Below are 16,956 nucleotides of genomic sequence, written 5' to 3'. Positions count from 1 at the left end.
GCATGAACTGAAACAAATGTTGTTTGGCACTGTTTTACCAGCTTTCTGAGAAGGTTTTAGAGGAAAACATTTCATCAAGGAATCTCAATTGTATTGAAAATGTATGCTACAGTGCTGCAATTCATAACCATGTCAAATCATTTTCATTCCAGTACACAGCCATAGGATGATTGCATAGAACTCTGGCTATAAATAGATTTGCAGATTAAATATGAATTTGGGCTTGTGCTGGCAGAAGCATCAACATTCTCCACACACTGCGCGCACAGCACAGAAGTGCAGTACACAATATAAACATTTACAGATGATCTCTCATGCACAGGCACAAATGCGAGCATCCAGATGTGCAAACTCATGCGTGCAAACCCACAGAAACATGGTGTAAGTGATTCAGCGTGTCTCAGCCAGCTCCAGGTCATTCACAAACCATGCGTTCTCAGCCAGAGAGGGACAGGTGCCAGCTCTGCCAGCTCTGCCTGCCAGATCACAGTGTTTGACTGTTAGGAGCTGTGGAGAATCTGCCAGATATAGGCCTGCTCTCTGTCACACACACACACTCATAGCACTGTCACACACACACACGCATTATCTTCCAAAGTGAGGATTGGATCCGTAGCACATCTAAGCCAGAGGGATAAATCCAGCTCAGTTAGCATAGACACAGTCAGAGTTAACTGTGGATAGAGAAGGTGGCTGATTAGAATTAAATAGCACTGTGTTATTTTGACTGTGTTCCAGCAGAATTACTGCTGTTACTTGAGTTTATAACCCCAGTCCTTTAATAGGCTACTCCTTATCATTCACTACTGCAACATAACATGTCTTTTTTAAAGAGTGGCCAACGTCCAAGAGCTGTAACTTTTCCCTTTAACACCCCAGGACTAATTATGTATACACTGTGTCCGTAGTGACTATCGATACGTGGCAGCAGCACTGGCAGTAATGCGGAACGTCACTCAGCAGATCAACGAGAGGAAGAGGAGGCTGGAGAACATCGACAAGATCGCTCAGTGGCAAGCTTCTGTTCTGGACTGGGAGGTATGTATAGATCGTGGAGTAATTACCAAGCATCTGATGTCCACTGATGTTGTTTTACTGGTAAAATCTGTCTTGTCCATCTGTTTAGTTATATATTTTACCTCGGGATGGAAGAACTTACATTTTACTCTATATATCTAGCACTAAGTGTAGACAGTTTTACACAACCTAAAGTTGTGGACTTTGAGAAAACATTACATCGTGTCTTTGTGTTTAAAATTCTTAAAGTAACTATTTCAATTCCTTAAATGTTTGTCTTTTAAACAAACTAATATTGCCTTTTACTGGACTTTCCTGCTTTCAGACTTTTACACAACCTAGCCTTTACTTTGTAAAAACATCAAATTTAGTGTTTGTATATGCTTTTGAAATTCACTCCTTTAATTTCTTAAATGTTGCATCAATTTAGTATTACAGTTTCACAATGTTGCTATGCAAGTAAGAGGCCCATAAAAAGAACAATGACCCAAACTGATGCAACTGGAAAGGATTTTTTTGTCACATTACCGCTGGCTGGTAAGCAGCCATATCTTATAAACTCAATGTTCCAGTTTGTAAAGCAAGCTTTGTAAAAGAAAAAAAATGTAATTTCAAGCTGAGATACACCTGATGACATCTCAATGACAATTTCTTTTTCTTCGACTTGATAAAGCTCCTTCAGAGCCACAGAAGATGTTATACAACCGCTTTCACAGGCTGAGAACTATTAATCATGATATATAAACCGATCTTTAGTGTCAGTGAGTTAGGCTTTTTAGTTTTTGAAAGTTGCATCAATTACATAGTTCTGTCTGAGTATCTTCTTCATTTATAAATTGCATATCTGTGTGTGTGTGTGTGTGTGTGTGTGTGTGTGTGTGTGTGTGTGTGTGTAGGGGGATGATATCTTGGACAGGAGCTCGGAGCTCATCTACACTGGGGAGTTGTCATGGATCTATCAGCCGTATGGACGTAGCCAGCAGCGAGTCTTCTTCCTCTTTGATCACCAGCTGGTCCTCTGTAAGAAGGTAGGCTCTCTCTCTCTCTCTCTCTCTCTCCCTCTCTCTCTCTCTCTCTTTGTTAACTTTCTTCCTTTTTTTTGGAGACTGTTGGCTAAAAACAAGCTGATTAGCTAAAACACACCCTCGGTCTGTGTTCTTTAAAGTTGTGTATCACATGGCTGGTGATGGAGATGCTTGAAGACAATGTGACTTCTTCCTCAACCTTACTCGAGAGCTGCAAACAGATTACATAATACTGTATGAGATGCACCAGCCTCCAGTGAAAATGTGTTCAAATCCTCAGCACCTTTCACAAAATGGAGCTGTGGTAGTTTGGGCTCTAATGCACCGAGGCTGTGCTCTCCTGTCAGACGGATGTTCACGCTCGGCTAAACTCTACAATACATGCACACAGAGACACAGACACAAATGCAGGCAGACACTTGCACACAAACACACACAGGGGCTGAATAACTGCGTCATCACCCACACGTGTACAACACAGTAATTTCACCATTACACACACATGAAAAACTAACAAAGACATATATATATATATATATATATATACTGTCTTTCTGTCCTCATCCCCCCTCCCCTTCTATCACTTTTGAACATCTTTAACACCAGAAATGAACTCCAGTATTTCCTGCAGATCACCACATGTGCTGTTCTAGTCCACTAAATAAATTCTGCTCCAAGACACCACTAAATTATATATTCTAGTCTTTGTTCTAAACATCCTTCTCCAGCATCGTCAGCACAACATGTGTAATGGCAGCCCTCAGGGTGTGTTAGTAACACGTTGCATATAGCCTTCCATCTTTTCCTCTCATCTTGTCCTTATCAGCGTGTGGATGCAGATATGTCTCTGCACGCTTATTAAAAGATGCCTGTTCTTTATTTTTATTTTTTTTCTTCCTTGACCTTATAGTGTGACTGGATATTTGGTCCTAAGGCACTGTTTTTGATGTGGCCATCTTCTTCCTGCAGATTATTAAAGTTACGTAGATTAAGGATAGTTGTGGTTGATGAACAGCTGTAGGAACAATTAGTCGATTAGCAGAAAATTCATCTGTTCAATCAATTAAAGTAATTTTTCAAGCAAAATCCCAAACATTCTCTGAGGATTTGCATCTTTTCTTCGTCTTACGTCGATAGTAAACTGAATATCTTTGTATTTTGAACTGTTGTGTTGGACAACACAATCAGTCAGAAGATGTCAGCTTGGGCTTTAGGAAATTGTGATGTGCATTTTTCACTATTTTCTGACATTTTATAGACCAAAATTTAATTGGGAAATTAATCAGTGACAAAAATGATTGTTAGCTGCTTCCCTGTAGTCATGTAGTTGAAAAATATAAATTAAATATTCATAGTTTTTTGTATATTTTATGGGGCTATGGCAGTTGTAAAATTTAAAATTATATTTGAATTAAAGTCATATTGAAAGGAAATTGTCGACTCAAGTCACGTAGTAACCAGCATACCAATTTCACCTCGTTTGCTCCACCCTTATTCATTCGGGGGCTGACAAATATAAAAACAGCCTATAAGAAGAAGCACAAAATCTGAGCATGACATTTTATTTAAATGTTTTTATCCATCCAAGAGATCAATTAACTAACTCTGCAGATAGGCACAGAGAGAGAGAGACTTAAACCCCACACGATGCTCACCTGCTGTGAAAAAAAAGAAATCCAAAATGCGAGTTGTGTTTTTTGGGTGACTTTATAGAACATACTGCTGACAAAGAAAGTCAAGGGAGCGGACAGATACAGCCTGTATGTGTCTGTCCCTGTGTGATACAGGCAGAAAAAAGCAGGAAGGGGAGGAGGGGCGGGGCATGCCTGTGTGTGCAGCAGTGTGTAGTAAGAGACAGAAGTGTAGGTGTGTGTGTAAATATCCAAACCCCAACTACAGTCTACCCAACTAACAAATATAGTTGAATATACAGGTCTAGCTCTATAGGTAGTAGTGAATGCATGAACAAGGAGTGATTTCAGACACAGGCGTTTGTCTGGAGCGTGTTTGAACACAGAAATCACACTCAGATGTGGGGCCGAGATCACCTTTTGGGTGGTCTCGACTCCCCTCCACTTGAACTCTGGAGTCAGAGCTCAATTGAACCTACCATTAGAAACAATGCTGGCTTGCAGATCCCTTCTCTGATGGCGAACTCTTGAGACAAGATGCGTAAGGACATTGGTTTCTAGTCGCAGTCTGGATGCTCGCCCAAACTGGATTTTTTTGTTAACTTAATTTTGTTAATTTAATGAACACTGGTACATTAACCACAAAAACACCATGAGGCAAATCTTCCCAGTAATATTTCTGACCAATGAGAGGACAGCTTGCTCCCTCATGGCATTTGTTTACAGCTTTTGGACCTGTTTCAAATGTTGCCATGTGAACACAAACGGACCAAGGGGCTAATGTAACAATTATATCAAATTAGTCCCTGAATCAGAACAAAACAAACGAACTCCAGGTCTGAAAAAGCCTTTAGACACTGTAGTTACTGTTGGTGTTAGACTGGATGAAGTGGGCACAATATAAGAAACACTTCATGATACAATGCAGTCCCATAGAGCTGTAATGATTAATTGATTAATTGAGGAAATCAATCTAACAATTGTTTAATCATTTTGAGGCATTTTTAAGGACAAAGTATCAATACGCTTCTCAAATGTGAACATCTGTAGGCTTTTTTGGGATTTAATTTGAATACGATTTTTAAAGGCATCATCTTGTGTTCTGGGAAACATGGATGGAGATTTTTTACACATTTTCACATTGATTGATGATATAAGAGTGAATAAACACCTGTCTGAAACAACCTCTTATAAGGTTATAATTAAAAATGTATTTCAGAGTTGTTGTGTGGCGGTGCATTAGATTACTGGTGTAATATATTAGTAAGTGTACTTAACCATTGTTGAAGTAGTACTTTCTACATATCGAGCTTCATTTGCTCTGAAATTTGGCATTCTACAATGTGTGTGTGGACTGGAAGGTGTATGTTTGGGCAGCAGATGGAAAGGGTTGCGTAAGGCAGACTCTCAGGATACCAAGGGAAGGAGGCTTGTTGACACCTCTAAGGTTCAGCACACATGCATACTCACACACACATTAACAGACATCCTCCCCTCCTCTACCCCAGGATCTGATACGCCGGGACATCCTGTACTATAAGGGCCGCATCGACATGGATCGCTACGAGGTGCGGGACGCCATAGACGGGCGTGACGACGACTTTAATGTCAGTGTGAAGAATGCCTTCAAACTGTGCAACAAAGACAGTGAGGAGATCCACATCTTCCTGGCCAAGAAGCCAGAGGAGAAGATCCGCTGGCTCAGGGCCTTCCACGAGGAGCGGAAGATGGTGCAGGAGGATGAGAAAATCGGTTAGTCACGCTCCCCCCCTTGTTTGAAAGGCATTAATATCATTCACAATGGGCGAGAAAGCATCAGTTACATGTTGTATTTGCTGCAGCACACTACAAGGTGACTTTTTTAGAATAAAACCTGAATTCCCTGTGAAATGTGTGAAACGTTGTTATAAAGTGAGCGTGACAATCAGGCCTTAGCTCTGACTGGGTGGGTCATGCTACATGTACATCTTAAAGGTCCAGTGTGTAACATTTAGGAGGCTGTATTTGCAGAAATGGAATAAAACATTCATTGGTATATTTTCATTAATGTCTAATTGCCTGAATATAGGAATCGTTGTGTTTCCTGTTAACTTAGAATGAGCTGTTTTATCTACAGATGCCGCTAGTCGCCTTGTATGGAGTCCGCCATTTGAAACCACTATGTTTTTACAGTAGCCAAGAACGGACAACCAAGCTCTGGCTGTATGTAGGGACTTACGCGTCAAATTTCGCGGCCACCATAGTTCCTCCTACAGACTCCATAGCTCATTCCCAGTTGCAATCTGCAACTCCACAGCTAGATGCCACTAAATCCTACACATTGGTCCTTTAAGAGACATGAAAGTAGGTTTTGTAGTATTGTGTGAAAAGCTAACCCTGCACAACACTTCATAGCTTTTTTTAAGTCAGTTAAGCAGTTTCTTACATCCTTTTTTGACATGCAGTGAAGCCCTTGTGTGAGGAAAATTGTAAAACATACAGTATTGTTGGTTCTTTAGGTTTTGAGATCTCTGAGTACCAGAAGCGACAGGCGGCCATGACGGTGAGAAAGGTGACCAAACAGAAAGGTGAGGCAACAAGAAGATATCAGGTGATTTCCCTTTTCTTTTCCTCGCTGGTGTGCTCTGTCTTCTCATCGCTGTTTACTCTTCCCTTAACCTGCTCTCTTTTTTTACTTTCTACACCTTTTTTAAACACGCCGACTTTGTATATGAATGGACCCAGACTATATGTGTACTAAGTATGCTAGAAACTTCAAGTGGATTTATGTCTTCTCTCTATATTACTTGCAATATTTTTCCTTTGCGTTAAATGTCTGTCAGCCCATACACGAGGATGACTTGATATGAGTTGTAAAGCAGCTGTTAAGCATCAATGAAAAGACAGAGGGCTGTTTGCATGAAGTATTGAGTTTAAAGGGCAATACCAGTGTTCATGACATGTGGGTCTTATGTCACGCTTGTCTTGAAAAAATGTAATACCTCAGACTACTGTTTGCATTTTTTCTTTTACTGAGTTAGGGTGGTTGCTGGTGCATAGCACTTCCATTTAAACCCAGATTGTAAAATACCCTAAACAAAAATCACACTTTTTGGTTCATACACACTTCTGACAGGTTCATGCGTAGTTCATAGCGGATTTATTTTGTTTTATTACAGCATCAAAGTTGTAGAACAAGGAGTCTTTATCTTACATTGTGTTATCTAGCACGATGGAACAACATGACACCTTGAAGTCTAGAGAAACATCAGGGCAATCACATTACTTTGTTGTTTTAAAGCCAGATATGTCAAAATACTGTAAACTACCAACGGCTATTAACTATCTCAGTAACAAGAAAATATGTCAAACAAGTTATTCAAAGAATGCTATTTCCAGACAAAGCATCAGACAGAGGACCCACATGTCCAAAACTGCTGGCATCATCCTTTAAGATTTAGCCATTTTAGTGCGAGGCTAGATGTTTGTACATTTACCATTACTGATGTTCTTGCTATTGCCAGTTTCACAATAAGCATGACCATCCATTAAGGTATTAATTAACCAATGATCACTGCTGGAATGTTCTCTCTGACGTTAGGATCCCTGTAGATGTCTGTCAGAAGTAAATGTTGTGTGTTTCTAAGTGCTGTATGTGTACATGGCTGGCACAAGGTGAAGTACTCTCTTGAATTTCAGATTCATTTATAGATTTCATCTTGAGAAAGAGGGCCATGTTGTATGGACATGGTTTGAAAATGATAAAGGTATATGCATTAGAGTTCTCCTTAGAGCTAGCACAATAAGATGCCATGGCAACTGCTAAGCAGCATTGGGAGGTGTTGTGATTAACGTTGACATTGGAGCATGCAGTCACAGTCCAATCTGTTTACAATCATTATCTTGACTATCCTATCCAAGATAACCAGGTTCCACTAACACAAATAGATCAAACCCTTCTAACTGCTAAAACAGTGTTTGGCCGTAAAGTATCTGTAAAAAAAAAAAAAGACACTGTTTCTCATCTTTGCATTTTCTGTAAGATGCCATGGCAACTTTTGAATATTTCATCTCTAAATATTGATTGTAGCTAATTTTTAATTGCACTAGCATAGTTGTGATGCTTGTAGACTGTAGCTAAATGACATTGTAGACTGTAGTTAAATGCATATTAACAGCTTTTCTGTTGGCTCTATTTTTGTTCTCAAGTGTCGAGGGTGCTATTCAAACAAATGTGCTGTCAACAAACATGGAAGAACAATGTCCCTTGTCCAAATGCCTGGTTTCATCATTGTATCCGATGTAATCTGTTGGTTCTCTTGTTTGCCTGCTACAGAGTTTGATTGAATAGCATCTTTAGTCTCCCTTGTGTCATTGCTAGAGCTGAATTCCACGTTTCTCTCAATTCAGCTGTCATCATATGATCATATATATATATATCATATCTCAGGTTTAATATGCAGGAATGTTAACACCGAAAGCTCATTTTGTATGTCTATGTGGCTGCTTTCTTTGGAAGCATGACTTGATGTTGTGTTGTTGTGTCTGTTTCAGATACATTACTGACAATGTTTCCTGTTTGCTATCCACCTCCCTTCTTTTTCTCTTTCGCTTTGTGCCCTGCACTGCCTCCTTGTCCCTCTCCCCTTACACCCTCCTTCTTGCTCTTTTTGCACCTGCCTTCCTAGGTGTAAACAGGTGCACGCCCCCCTCATACCCGCCCCCCCAGGACCCCCTCAGTGCGGGGCAGTATGAGGTAACGGAGGACATGGCACAAGGAGAGGTTTTTGAATTCAGTCAATCCAAAAGAGGCCAGGCTCCTTTCTGGCAGAATTTTAGTAGATTAGCTCCATTTAAGAAATAGAGATACACAGACTCTTCTGAAGGACCAGCTATTTTTCTTAGAAGCACTAAACACTGGATGATCATGTCCCATGAAGAAGAAAAATATGAAAAACACACATACACAAGAGACTTTGAAGTTTAAGGACCAATGTTAATATAGAGTATGATTGGAAGCAGCAAGAGGACTGAAGACTTGAGAAATTCAGAAAAAAGAAAACTTTACAATTCATATATGTTAGTAACGTTCTTAGTTATCATGCTTCTCCAGCTGAGTCGACTGTCATGAACTCTCTCCCCTCGGATTCTGCATATTCACACCATCTGAATGTCCTGGAGTTACTGAGATTGTTATATTATTTCATTTTGAATACATCATCTGGAAAGTAACACAAGGCCAAGCCAGGGCATTCCCAGTAGTATGATTGTGTCCAAAAGCTGAGATCTTAATGTGCTGCTATGTGAGATTGCCTGTTACATTCTTCTGAATGTGATATTGAATAATGACGGTCCTCAGCTACTGGCTGTGGCGTCTGATGGACATGTGAAGCTCTACCATCAGCATCATTTCTGAGTTAGATCCATTCCGCCAATGATCACAGACCGGTCAGGCCATCTCTGCTCTACTGATGTCTGCGTCTGGATCTCCCCCTCACTCTCAACGCTCCATAGTCCACTCTCTAGCCATTTGCTAGATTACATTTAGTAGCCCTCTCTTCATCAAGTCTGATGTTCACAGTGTTTCTCTCACTCTCTTACCATCCCTCTTGTCCTTTCTGTATCTCTACCCACCTGCTCAGTCTCTGTGAGTCAGTGGCTCTCAGAGGAAGAGCTTCATTCTTTTGGAAACCTGCCAATGGCCATGATACGATGGGTCAGGGAACAAATCAATAGTTGGAACATCAGTAGAATATTTACATCCATTCACCAACCACTTTTGACAGGGTATTCATAACCGATCACGCCGAGGGGCTGTGGGTTGCATTTGACGGAGAGCTTGCCGCTCAGATAAAACAGCTGGGAGGAGGAGATAGGCAGGCTACAGTCCACCTGCCTTGTGTCAGAGCTCCTCCCCACTCTCCCCAGAGACCACCCCTGTAGCACTGTGCTGGCAGCTCACTGGGCGTTTGGAAAGAGCACAGCCTACCTCTGGAAATCCACTGAGAGCTAAAAGTGAAGTTGATGCATTGGCCATGGTCTAAAATGATATATCTTTTTCAGGTCAGCTGTAAAAAAAAAACACAAAAAAAAAAAAAAAAAGACTTCTTCAGTTGACTTAATTATTTCGTATTGCTCACATTGTAAAAAGCACAGCACATATTCAATCTGAGGAGTACTTTTTCCTCTCATTTGAGTAGGAGCAATGCCACAGTGTGAGATATCAGAAAGAACCCTAACTCGCCCAAGGGGAAATGGTCAAAAAAATGGCAGAAATTATAAATGATTGGGACAACCATATCAATTGGTTGTGAGCACACTGCAGAAGTGTGAGCCAACACCATAGGGGAGGCAGAAAGGTACATTTAATCTGTAGCATGCAGGTGTCCTCTGACAGGATTCATACGTCTCTAAAGGCTCCAGCTTCACAATCTTGGCACTCCTCCCCCGTCACGTTGTTTTCCAGTTCAGATCCGTGTTCTGGCCGTTAGATCGGCGTTGTTAAGTGATTTACAGAGGACCACCGCCCAATCAGATTGATTTGTTTAGTCAACAATGTCCCCGAGTTGCTGTGAGCGAGGTCCCGTGCTATTTCAGCAGAGGTGTTAGAAAAGGGAAGATCTACTGAAGAGAAACTACTAATTTACACATGTCATGAAGGTGTATTCTTTTATAAAGTTGGAATGTAAGTGACATATCTGTCCTTGGTTTGTGATCATATTTTGACCTCAGATACAGAAGTACATTTTGTGTTGAATTATATCACCTGATGGACAGTACATATACAGTATGACAACTTGTGCAATGTGATATATCATATTATATCTTCACTATTCACTACAACGTGATATGAAAGAGTTATATATCGTTCTATGTCATTTGTTTGCCTTCTTATAGGCCTTATAACCTATTGGAAAAAAGACCTTAGAATTGCTTTGTATGTTGTGTAATTTATGTTTTGTTTCAGTAAAGAAAGTTGAGAAACGGGTGAGTTGGCTGCTGGTGTCTGTAGAGATGGCTCCCAGTGAGATTGTTGTGGAAGATAATTCCCAGGTCTGGCACAGCAAAAAGATATGGTTCCCAGGCCATGATAACCTCAGGTCCCGTGCTACACCCACCCCCATTCCCCTACTCCACGCCACCACCAGTAACAACATACAGACACAAGCGTGCAGACAAACACACCCACACACACACACACACAAGCACACAGACACATAATCATACGCACTTGCTGGCCCGTTCTGCTGCGGAGAAGAGAGATGCTATCTAACAGTGCCTTCCAGCATTCCACTAGTGATTATCTATTCAGTTTCACAGGCAGATTTGAATTAGTCATGTATTTTCCCTTCAGTGTGGGACTTGCATTCTCTCTCTCTCTCTCTCTCTCTCTCTCTCTCTCTCTCTCTCTCATACACACTGGGAATTCCTCGTTCTCCAGTGCATGAGATCCACTCGGACAGAAACTTAGAGGTCAGGCCTTTTCCATATGAGTAGATACTGTGCTGTCTGACTGAAACACTTTAAAACACCTTATTATATTATATCACACTTACATAGCGGTAATTTTATTGCACAAAAAGGAGTTACTTCTGATTTCAGACGTTTAGAAACTACATAGAATTCCTTTATTGTTATCTATTTAACATGCTGAAAGATGGTTTAATTTGAATATATAGTAGGAAACAGATTTTCATTAGTCAAGATAGATTTCACATTTCAAAGTATATTATTAACAGTGAGTTATGAATCAAAAGAAGAATCATCTATTTTACCTTTATCAGCTACACACTGTAAATAATGTAAAAAAGAACAGATCATATATTTGGATATTGGTATTTTGCGTTGGAGACGAATGTTGTTCCAGTTCTAGCGTGCGGTAGACCTCAGTACCAGGTAAATGCATGCTTGTGGCATCCAATATTTTGCATGAGACTTAAGACAACTCTTAACAGATTGTTTAGTTTCATTTACCTTCCAATGGGATTTTTTTTCCACAACACAGAACCATTCATTTGTGAACCCATACCATCTCACTAAAAGGGAGTTTTCTCTGTCCACCTGTCTCCTGCTCACTATACATTACAGGTTGTAGCTTCTGTGTTTATTTATTGTCAGGCAGAGGGGAACATCTGTCCTCATTTCCCCCTGAATCAAAGAATGAACTGTTGATAGGTGAAATGAAAGGCACTGATGCTCTTTTTGCCCAGATATAATGGGCACTATAAACTGTAACATTATTTTAAATATTGATTTCTTTTCTTTGACTCCAACCTACACTGTCATAGTCCAAACTGCTGGGTTTTTTATTTTATTTTATTTGGAATGCCATTAACCGCTGAGGCAAAACGGGTATCATTTTTCTATGACAACAGTGAACCAAATAGGAGTTAGCGCTGATCATGGATGTTTGTGTATAGATTTGTAGTCAAGCAGAAGAGCTGAATAAATGCGAAACCTCTCGGGATGAGCTAAAAATAAACATAATCCTGAAGACGCACACACACACACACACACACACACACACACACACACACACACACACAGTACTTCATTGCAATTCATATCATGCTCTTGTTTCTACTTAAGAAATTATTCTTTGAAGTACAATGACTTGACAGTACAAATTAATTCCTCACTTGTATTTATTGAATGCAGTATTAAATAGTACCATTTGGCCACATTGTTAAAAGGATGTATATATTGGTCTTATTTTCTTATATAATTACCATTCTGACCTTGTACCGAGAGCCGAGAGAACAGCCTTCTGTGCGGTTGAATATTTTTTTTTTCTCTTTCTGGTCACAAAACTAAGACAGCCAAGTTAGCAGACTGTCAATCGGATGCATCAGAGGTTGCTCAGATTTATGTAATTCCTTTTAGTCCAGGGTGTACATGAGCTGCTAACCGCGTTCACTCACATTTAGCATAGCATCTTCAGTAGGAACTCCTTGCAGTTGGTTATGAAGTCCTGTGTTGTTTCAGAATAGTCAGGGTACAACAGAGTCTTCAATGAGCCATATATTGATGTGGTGTTCAATGACAACAAGGTTAACAGAAGACTGACATCCCACTTTTGGAATCTATCCATTGTATATTACCATCTAGTTTGAGGTCTGAATTTTTGCCTATCACAGAAAAATTTACTCACAGTATCCACATCCTTTGTCACCATATGCAAACATTTGTCATTTTCTTTCTTGCCGGCCTTTTGAGTTTGATTATTTGTTGTAGAAATGAAAAACCTGAAAAATAATGCCTATTCAATCCAGAAACTGTGAATGGGAGAGTGGAGATGTCAACTGTATGTACATTATATGTTTTGATGTAATCAGAAGCACTGGGAATATGTTGTACTTTGCTGTAAAAATAAATCCATATCTGATATAGCTGTACTTTTGTTGAAAATAAAACCTCTACAGAACCTGCGCGTCGAGACGTTGATGTGTCAGTGAGAGCATTGTGCTTGCCTTTCCTGTCGTGTGATATAATTTCCTGTTTGGTAGGTCCCATTCCCAAGAGCTGACTCATTAACTCCTGGATGTATTACAGAATAAAGATTTAAGGGCAAACAAACCTGAGATGATAACAGTATAAGGATGGTGTCCACAAATCCCCAGAATTCTTTTCAAAAAAACTTCAAACCACAAAGTGTAGCCCGCACATAACTATGCTGCAATCAATAAGTCATGAGACTTATGCAAATGTATTCTCCCAGTTGGCCCTGCTGAAGTGTAAGCTGATCACTCAGCTTCCTAATGTCTTGAAGATGCAAGACTGTTTTTCAGGCAAGATCCTGGTGCGATGCAGTCACTGTGTTTGGCCAGTTGTGCCTAGATGTCTAAATAATTGAAGACTATTTTTGACTGTGTCATGTCACAGAGCTAAAGGTGATGCAGAGAGGCATTAACAGATGCTCAAATGTACCAGTGAGAAGCCTCATATCTGGACAAGAGCAATAAGCAGTATGACTGTGGTCTCTAGTGGTTAACTATGGTGTTACACTTCATAAAGACAGGGCAAATTTTCCAACATGGAGCCTGTCAGGGGGATCATCTTTCTGTGTTGGACAAAGACACTTTAATGAGATTTGTAGAGCTAAAATATCTATTTAAACTTAATCTATGGATAGTCACAAACTTCAATCTTCATGTATAAATAATAAAAACAAGAATTTATATTAGAGAGACCTCTAAAGGAACCAGATAAAAATGTCACACATTGAGATTGTGAGCGTCCGTTATCTTATCCTACTTGTGGAAAAATGTGAAAAAACGTGCAGTCAATTATACAGCAATGAGGTAAAAAAGACAAAACAGCACTGGCCATATGTTCTGATGCTAGTGAGCATCATATGAGTTCAAAGGTGTCGTGCTTCAGGTAGTTCCTCAGGATCAGAGGAATGTCCAGACTGTCAATGGCCGGCTCCTTATTGGCAGGAGGAAGGTATCTTCGAATTGCTAGTCGAGTCTGCGACATCAGTGTTTTTGGACAAACTGGAGCAGAAACAGACAGAAAACAGTGGATCAGCATGAGCATTCTGAGACATTCACACACTTCAGTGCTTACTAAACCAACTCTAATCAGTGTCTCACCTCTCTCTTTGAGCAGCAGAACCAGAGCTTCATTCTGCTTTGTAGTCTTGTCAATGATCAGTGTAGGCAGGAACACATCTGCCCCAAAGTCTATAAGAAGCTGGATGTACTCCACCCCGCAGCCATAGCGGAGGCACACCTCCAGAACTGTCTTTGGTTGCTTTATCCTGGCCAGCATCTTCTCATCTGTGCAGTTGTAGTTGGGGTTGGCCCCGTGGAGGAGGAGTAGTTTAAAGCAATCCAGGTGTCCATAAACAGCTGAGATGTAAAGGGGCCCTCTGCAGGATGTGGCATTGGTAGCCCACTCAGGAACTTTGGGTTTGACGTCCACCTCGGCTCCGAACCGCAGCAGCTCACAGAGCACGTCTAAGTCGCCCTCTCGGGCTGCAGTGAGCACCGGGGAGCAGTTGTTGTACTGGCTGCCATTAGGATCCGCTCCGGCCTTCAGCAGAGCGACCACACAGTCTAGATGTTTCCCACTGACAGCTGTGAACAGAGGTGTCTGGGCCTTCACGTCCAGGCTGTCAATCTGGATTCAAACACAGCAGTACACCAACATGTAACAGATGGAAGCACATTCCCGACTAATTGTAAATTGGTTATCCAAGAAATTCAGGGGTTTCTCTGAACGCACTTTGTATTCAATCCACGTAGATAGATTTTTAAAGAATTCCCTTTTTACACATCCAGAAGACACTGAACATTTGTTCATTTACCTAGATATTTTAAGTCCAATATTCACATTTTAGCTCTGTTTTAGTCTCAACCAGAGGGAAATACCTGGCATTTTAGCAGCCAAATGCTCTACTATTTACCTAGATAGCCTCTGCAGTTTTGTACTGGTTTGGTAGTGTACCGTGGGTTTATAAGCTGCTTGCTGCTTCTGGAAACAGCAGTGATGACAGCAGAGTTTGAAGGACGAAAAACCCAAAATAAAAAACTAAAAGACACTAAAAGGTTCTGTAGAACTGAGGTGAACTGTAGACTTGGGTAATAATTCTGTACGGGCTTGTCACTACCAGTGACCCCTTTCATATTACGTAATTTGATCCATTGTTCATACTAAAATATTGATTAGTGCTGCTTTAATGCCCCCAGTGTAAAACGTAGTGAAAATCTAATTTCTGACTCTTCATTTTTAATAAATGAAAAAGACCTCCAGGGTGAATATAGGAATCTTTTTTAGCCTTTAAATGAATTGTGTAATGGCTGAGTGCAGTATATAATTTTGTTTATCAAATAGAAGATTTATTTCCATTACACCCACCTGCAGGCACAGCTGTAGCTTCCCACCAACCCCCCTCCACACCTCATCATCCTTATCTGAAAGCTTTACAACAAAATGCTCTCTCCTTATCTCACCTCTGCACCATGCTCCAACAATAACTCCAAGCACCTCAGGTGTCCCAGAGAAGCAGCAGTGCGCAAAGGGGTTACTGGGACCCCCCACCCACTTCGTGCATTGATAGACCTCCTGTAACTCTCCTGAGACAGAAGCTCAGAGAGCAGAGTCACGTTGTCGCTGCTCACGGCGTTGTTCAAGGCCTGACACTGCTCGTTGTCCTCATCCTCCTCCTTAGGCTGCAACAGGGAGAAGATCTTAGAAATGTCCATCAAACTCATGTTGACAGCTTGGCCCAGAACCATAATGTAACTCCAGGCTGATGCAAGTCAAAGCTCCTTCATCTGAAATAGCAAAAAAAAAAATGCAGAGAAAGATGACATTCGTACAGCTGACATATTCTTGTCGAATTGGATTCTTTTTTGGGGGCATCATTTTTATTTCAGTATAACAATGTCTACATGAAAGAAAAAGAATGACACTTCTTACAATGACCATATAGTCCTACTATAAGATGATGCAGTTTGTTTACGTGACACAATTATTGTATAAAAGACAAGTCACAGTAATACAACCTAAATAGACAGAGAATATAATGTATATGGCTTCAAAGCTATACATGAGTGATTTCTTTATTCTAAGATATAAAAAAATCACTGCTTAGACCCACAGAAGGTCCACAGAAAACAGTAGAAACAAAGTTACATGGTTTGTGTCAACAGCAGCAGACTGGAACTTACTGCAACAACGCACTTACCTCATCTAGTTGCTTGGTGATGTTAATTCCAATATTTCCAATGATGAGAAGAAAAGTTTTAAAACCCCATAATTATAAGTAATGTGGGAAAAAAGAAAGAAGGAAAGAAAGGTCCCTTAAGGAGTGTGTGATACTTTCACAGGAGCTGTGAGTTGTGAAAAGTGCAGTATGGTTTGTGTGTGTGTGTGTGTGTGTGTGTGTGTGTGTGTGTGTGTGTGTGTGTGTGTGTGTGTGTGTGTGTGTGTTGACAGGGGGGCCAAAGCTCCTTTCTGGGGGGTGGGGGGCTAATTTTAGGCCACAGATGGGCCTGGCTAAACTTCCATTCTTGGAGAGTCCAGGCTAAGGTTTATAATTAGAAAGGTGATACACGTGTGACACTCCGTCAGTGATTGGTGAGTGTGACTGTCTTTCCCTGTTTCCTGAGTAAAGACAAAAATGAAATGAAGACGTCTGTCTCTGTGGGTGTCTCTCTAATTCTCCACTTTTCATTTCAGCTCATTGAGAAGGCAGTAAAAGGCACAACAGCCCACAACTGCATTGTTGGGTTTCCCAGTGTGACAATAAAGTCAAATAATCAATGAGAAAGGCAGTTAGTCTGCTGCATGTGCCC

General features: G+C 40.6%; 2 protein-coding genes across 11 annotated transcripts in view; one reads left to right on the top strand and one right to left on the bottom strand.

Annotated features, from left to right (window-relative positions):
- The window catches only part of LOC127374887 (rho guanine nucleotide exchange factor 9), a 43,593-nt gene extending 30,513 nt beyond the window's left edge, over nucleotides 1-13,080 (top strand). For 7 of the 10 annotated variants that reach the window (XM_051420569.1, XM_051420565.1, XM_051420566.1 and 4 more), the window contains 5 exons: nucleotides 909-1,038; nucleotides 1,914-2,045; nucleotides 5,182-5,425; nucleotides 6,172-6,240; nucleotides 8,341-13,080. In XM_051420569.1, coding sequence (XP_051276529.1) covers nucleotides 909-1,038; nucleotides 1,914-2,045; nucleotides 5,182-5,425; nucleotides 6,172-6,240; nucleotides 8,341-8,516 — 751 coding nt within the window. In that variant the 3' untranslated portion in view covers nucleotides 8,517-13,080. Of the gene's footprint in view, nucleotides 1-908; nucleotides 1,039-1,913; nucleotides 2,046-5,181; nucleotides 5,426-6,171; nucleotides 6,264-7,351; nucleotides 7,420-8,340 lie in introns of all 10 variants that reach the window. The other 3 variants (XR_007887286.1, XM_051420567.1, XM_051420568.1) reach the window with 3 other exon arrangements.
- On the bottom strand, nucleotides 12,284-16,587 carry LOC127374892 (ankyrin repeat and SOCS box protein 12-like). Its single transcript, XM_051420585.1, has 4 exons — nucleotides 16,347-16,587; nucleotides 15,610-15,933; nucleotides 14,248-14,776; nucleotides 12,284-14,148 (listed from the first exon to the last, which is right to left on the bottom strand). Exons 2-4 carry the CDS (start codon nucleotides 15,892-15,894, stop codon nucleotides 14,003-14,005), a joined length of 960 nt encoding a protein of 319 aa, XP_051276545.1. The 5' UTR covers nucleotides 15,895-15,933; nucleotides 16,347-16,587; the 3' UTR covers nucleotides 12,284-14,002.
- Nucleotides 16,588-16,956: the final 369 nt, after the last annotated feature.

The sequence above is a fragment of the Dicentrarchus labrax genome, unplaced genomic scaffold (genome assembly GCF_905237075.1).
Source record: "Dicentrarchus labrax unplaced genomic scaffold, dlabrax2021, whole genome shotgun sequence".
Classification (NCBI taxonomy): Eukaryota; Metazoa; Chordata; class Actinopteri; family Moronidae; genus Dicentrarchus; species Dicentrarchus labrax.
The sequence above is the reverse complement of the archived record's forward strand: the minus strand, read 5'-3'. Positions and strand labels throughout refer to the sequence as shown.

What these genes read in the sequence shown, in the direction of transcription:
- LOC127374892 (XM_051420585.1), bottom strand. Translation starts at nt 15,894, where the DNA reads ATGGTTCTGGGCCAAGCTGTCAACATGAGTTTGATGGACATTTCTAAG. An exon ending in TGTTGGAGCATGGTGCAGAG is followed by an intron (nt 14,777 to 15,609) that starts GTGAGATAAGGA and finishes GTTTGAATCCAG; the next exon opens with ATTGACAGCCTGGACGTGAA. An exon ending in TCTGCTGCTCAAAGAGAGAG is followed by an intron (nt 14,149 to 14,247) that starts GTGAGACACTGA and finishes TTTCTGCTCCAG; the next exon opens with TTTGTCCAAAAACACTGATG.